This window comes from Notothenia coriiceps, unplaced genomic scaffold (assembly GCF_000735185.1).
Source record: "Notothenia coriiceps isolate Sejong01 unplaced genomic scaffold, NC01 NC01_scaffold00034605, whole genome shotgun sequence".
NCBI classification, from domain to species: Eukaryota; Metazoa; Chordata; class Actinopteri; order Perciformes; family Nototheniidae; genus Notothenia; species Notothenia coriiceps.
The window spans coordinates 1,916-7,188 of NW_011367306.1; the positions used below are offsets into that span (position 1 = coordinate 1,916).

Here is a 5,273-nt window from a genome sequence, read left to right on the forward strand (position 1 = left end):
TTAATCATGCAATGGCTGTATTCACACATACACAACCTCAGAACATGCAGAACTTCACAGACCCTTGACCTTTTGGCAAAATGGAAAAGGACGTCTATGTTTAGACCAATGGTGGCTCCCACAAGAGTCTACTATAAACGGTTGAGGGTTTGGCATTAGTATGTAGACCCATTTAGTTTATTGTAAGGGGACTTTTTGTTACAGACCACTCTCATTGACCACCCCCTTTTTTTCACAATCAAACATTTGACCTCTATGCCAAACAAAAGGCATAGAAAATAAAGTTTTACAACCTACCTCAACACCAACTAAACACATTTCTATAATTTTAAGTAAGTTATACATTTGAATCGAACATAATAATACAACTATCTTCTGTACAGGTTCCCTTCGGTGCACCATGTTTCGTCTCCTGAACGTCCTGCTGGCTCTGCTGAGTCGCTTCCTGTTTGTGGTGCACGGGGTGGTGACAGTGTGGCGTGTGGTGGCCGTGAAAGGGGAGCCACTCTATTGGCTGCTGCTGACAGGCGTGGCTCTGCTGGGTGTGGAAATGGCTGTCACTCTGAAGTGCACGCAAAATGCAGAGTGGAAATGGTAACAATGCGGCCACTTTATCAGTGTTTATTTTATTGTTTTATAAAACATTTTAACCAGTGATAAATAAAGTACCATGGATTCTGATTGTGGGGATTGGGCTGAAAATAGTGACTATCATAATGGGCCTTTATTCAATAAATCATTCTCTACAGCCATGTTACAGTAGCTTTGAGCTAAATGCTAACATGTGCATGCTAACATGCTTACAATGGCAATGCTAACATACTGACATTTAGCATGGTTAGGGTTATACATAAAATTGAAGGACTCCCAAAAGACACACAAAAAGGCAGGGCAAGGTTTCTTGACTTTAAGCCCTTTGTGTGGAACATAGAAGAGAAGCCAACACGTTTTGAAGACTCATGTTTGGCATTTTGGCAGTTTCCATCTGTTTTTTTTGGAACCAGCAGTGCCACAAGGGTGGAGCAAAGTACAGCCCAAGCGGCAAACTCTGGGGAAGAGCCGGGACGCGAATACGGAAGTGCCTCAAACTGCAGTTCATCTAGTGGCCAGTAGGAGCAGTCTGCAGAAGGGAGCAATTTCCATAGACCCCCATGTTAAAATGCCCAACTTTACAGCAGAAATAAACATGTTTACATCGTGGTTCAAAAAAACATATTCTCTGTATAGTTAGATCCCCCCTTCATGAATATGGATTGGGGGGTGAATTTTTTCTCAACTCATCTGTTTAATTAATATTAAGCCTTAAAGCTTTTGCATAAATTAGGGCGTGGTCACTTTGATGGACATGTACATGCCTCACTGTCAGCTAACAGCAACTTGTCCACTCTGCTAGGCTAAAACCAAGTCTAAAATGATAATATTATACATGTCCCGTTCGCAGGTGTTTGTGTGCTTGGTAGCTTAGCTTGTTACTTATTAGCCAGCTAAGGACGTAACCCTTTATACATACATATACATTTTAGTTTATGATTCAGCCTTGGGTAAGACTTTTATAGTCTATGGCTATGACGCCCATAATGCTAAACGTGAGCAAATGTTAATAGGGGACCCAATTATCCCAGTGGTGGCCGCCGGAGCTAACGGAGCCGCAGGGGGCTAGCTCCAGCCGGCGTCCCGGAGCTAGCCCACTGCGACTCCGTTAGGTCCGGGCGGTGGAGTCCGTCTTTTCTTAACATGTGAATGACAAGCATTAAGAATAACAAAATATAGCTAATTCTCTTGCAGATTGTCTCATTTGATTATGAATGTAACGTTTAAATAGGGGAACTACACTGTTAGCAGTAACTTGGTATGCATGTATTTCATGTTAGCTTAGCTTCTTAGCCTGAGCTAGCTCTGTTTACTTCCAGTTCGGAGGCAGCAGGTCTCGCCTCGGCTCCGCCTCGTTGCCCTTATTTGGAGCAGGCGGGATTAGACTCTGACGTCGCTGTCAAGCCATTAGTGGCCGACTCCGCCTACTAAGGGCTTCTCGGCAACTCTGCAGAATCCTATGGGTGACGTCACGGACACTACGTCCATTTATATATACAGTCTATGCTTTTATACCTAGGCCCTCTGACCCCCCCACCCCTCGAAAAAAAAAGAAGAGTTATAACGTCACAACCATAAACTGTAAATGGACGTAGGGTCCGTGACGTCACCCATAGGATTCTGCAGAGTTGCCGAGAAGCCCTTAGTAGGCGGAGTCGGCCACTAACGGCTCGACACTGACGTCAGAGTTCAACTCCCGCCTACTCCAAATAAGGGCAAAGAGGCAGAGCCGAGGCGGGACCTCCCGCCACCGAGCTGAAAGTTCCCTAAGCCCGAACCGTACACGAACACGATCATTCATCCGAATTTATTCTAATACAACTCGTTTCCCTTGTCGAATACTTCGACTTGTAGCGTGGTTGACAAGGGAAAACGATACATAGCCATAAGAAAAGAATTGCACCCTTTGTTCGTAAGTCCTCCAAATTGTTTATATCGATTAAGAGAACGCTCCTAGACAGAGTAAACTGAATGTCACATACTTACAAATATATCCCCTTGATTGTGACATCGTCATTGAACATACGTATATATAAAAGTCAATCGAATCGAAGAATCGGACTCGATCGAGACAAATGAAGGTCAAGCCTCCGCGGTCGCAGGGCGGAAGCCGAGGCGAGAACGGAATAAACCTCGTCGCCCTAATCTGAGACTACAAGCGACAGTTCGGGTAAATCACGCCAGGCTGACGGGATGATGCTCCCGGAAGAGCAGTTGAGACGTATTAGGATCCCACTGCATGTGCCTGTCGATGCCAGGGTAAGTACCATATATGCTCAGATACGAAAATATGGATCCGGGAGACTGGGGCTGGGGGAGCTTTTTTTTCTTCTCACATATCGGCAGTTGTGGTATTTGACATGTTACCTGCATCCCCAGGCACTGCCAGTGGGTATCCTAAGACGTCTCACGGCTCTGTTCGGGAATCATCCACCTCAGCCGGTGATTGCCGAAAGCTGTGACTGCAAGTCTCAAGTTGGGGCGATGAGTTTTTCCCGTTCTCCGTCTCGGGCTCCGCCCTGGAGGGCGGTGGCTCGACTTTTCAGGTCTCGCTCGACTTCCGATGTCGGATTTCGCGTCTGTACCGGGGGTAGACGTGTGAAACGGCAACCGTAAATATGCACAGATCAATAGCCCTGGAACTTTCATACTCGTTTATGATGTATTTATTCCTTAATTCATAACTCCAAAATATCGGCGGATATGAAGTCTTAGATTTTAGGGGAATTGCAAACATACCGTTAACGACGATTTAAGTTGTGCACTTAGTTCGTTTATAATTATACAACGTGACTGTAATCCAATAAAATAAAACTATAGTGAAGTGTAATATTGCACCCATTATGTAAATTCAGTCGATTCCCTCTCCCCGGATTCTATAAGATTTTATGTTTTATACAGGTTTAATATCATTCTGGCGTAAGTAAACGGTAAAGTCCACTATGTGATCTCTGTGAGATCTGTGTTAAAATGGAAACCGCCTCAGACAGATAAGAGAAGTCCGAACGGGGTGAGCGGTTGGCCGCTTATGTCCAACATGTAGTATCGCCGACTCGTTTTACTGATCTTAGCTAGTTTGTGATATTTTGTGAATCTATTTTCAGTCCGTCTGTCGATTGAGGTCCGCGAATCACACCTCCAGACAATAAAAAATGGAATGAAAATTATTGGCTAGGCCACGACGTGCCAATCCCAACTGGTAACACCTCTCCGTCTGCAAACGGACATGACAAAAACATAATAACGTCGATAGCCTACTGTAGTTATGTACCGATGTAACCGGTAGTCTTCATTTTAGTAATTGCTTTTGATGCGGCCATTATTTGTACGCTACATTCTTTGCCCGAATAACTGGGTGGTATACTATAGTCGTTCATCAGTTCTATCACTCTAACGATTCGTAGTGACATCTTACGGTCTCTTTGCAAGTATTGTCGCAACACTACCTTGGCTTCGCGAAAGTCTGATTTTTGTGTTATTGTGTATATTACCTTCTACCTTCTTTTTTTATTAATTCTATCTGACGAAGTCACTTGTCAGTCTCTTGTTATCTTTCATTATCTACTATCTTCTTTATTTCATTATAGTTTATTATTGGAGAGTATTAAAGGAGTTAATAGTGTAGCATATCATTACACATTCTCTTTTATCTTGTATGATTTATTGATGTGTATGAAGGTCAACAGACTGACAGTGTTTCGTTTTCCCGACTATTTATAAGGGGGTAAAAAAGGGGGGGTATTCGACTTACACAAAAATAGCTTTCGACAAGCCGTAGTGTTGCGACAATACTTGCAAAGAGGGACCGTAAGATGTCCTACAATTTCGATTAGAGCTGATAGAACTGATACGAACGGATCTAATTAGTAATACTCAACCGTGGGGGTTATTTCGTGCAAAAGGATGTGCGTACAATGGCAGCGCATCTAGTAAAAGCAAGTACTAAAATGAAGACATAGCTACGGTCGTGTACATAATCGGGTACATAACTAACGGTAGGCTAATCGACGTTATTAATGTTTGTTGTCCTTTTGCAGACGGAGAGGTGTTACCAGTTTATTGTCACTTGCCTACCAATAATTTCCATGACCATTTTTATTGGTCTTAGTGTGATTCGGACCAATCCAACGGACTGAAATATATTTTCACAATTATCAAAACTAGCGTAAGATCATGTAAAACGAGTCGCGGAGTGACAAACAATGTTGACATAAGCGGGCCCAACGGCTCACCCCGGTTCGACTCTCTTATCTGGTCTGAGGTGCGTTTCCATTTAACCAGATCTCGACACGGTAGATCACCTAGTTGGACTTTACGTTTTACTTTACGGTACCAGAAATGATATTAAACCTGTTAAAACATAAAATCTTATAGATCCGGGAGAGGAATCGAATGAATTTACATAATGTGCATATAATTCACTAAAATAGTTTTATATTTATTGATTACAGTCCCGTTTTGTATAATTATAAAGCGAACTAAGGGTCGACCACTTAACTCGTGTTACGTACATGTTTGCAATTCCCTAAAAATTCTAAGACTTCATAATCCGATTTTTGAGTTATTGAATCTAAATATAAATATCCAAAACGACTTATAAAAGTTCAGGCGATTGGAATCTTTGCATTTTACGGTGCCGTCACAGTCTACCCCCCGTACAATCGAATCGAACCATCGAAGTC

General features: G+C 42.8%; 1 protein-coding gene across 1 annotated transcript in view; it reads left to right on the plus strand.

Moving 5' to 3' along the window:
* Window positions 1-400: 400 nt before the first annotated feature.
* Window positions 401-5,273, plus strand: part of LOC104962388 (transmembrane protein 26) — a gene marked incomplete at its 3' end in the record, with an annotated part of 7,807 nt that continues 2,934 nt past the window's right edge. The window contains exons 1-3 of the mRNA XM_010790828.1: window positions 401-594; window positions 2,757-2,850; window positions 2,971-3,156. Of these exons, the coding sequence (XP_010789130.1) occupies window positions 401-594; window positions 2,757-2,850; window positions 2,971-3,156 (474 nt within the window). The remainder of the gene's footprint in view (window positions 595-2,756; window positions 2,851-2,970; window positions 3,157-5,273) is intronic.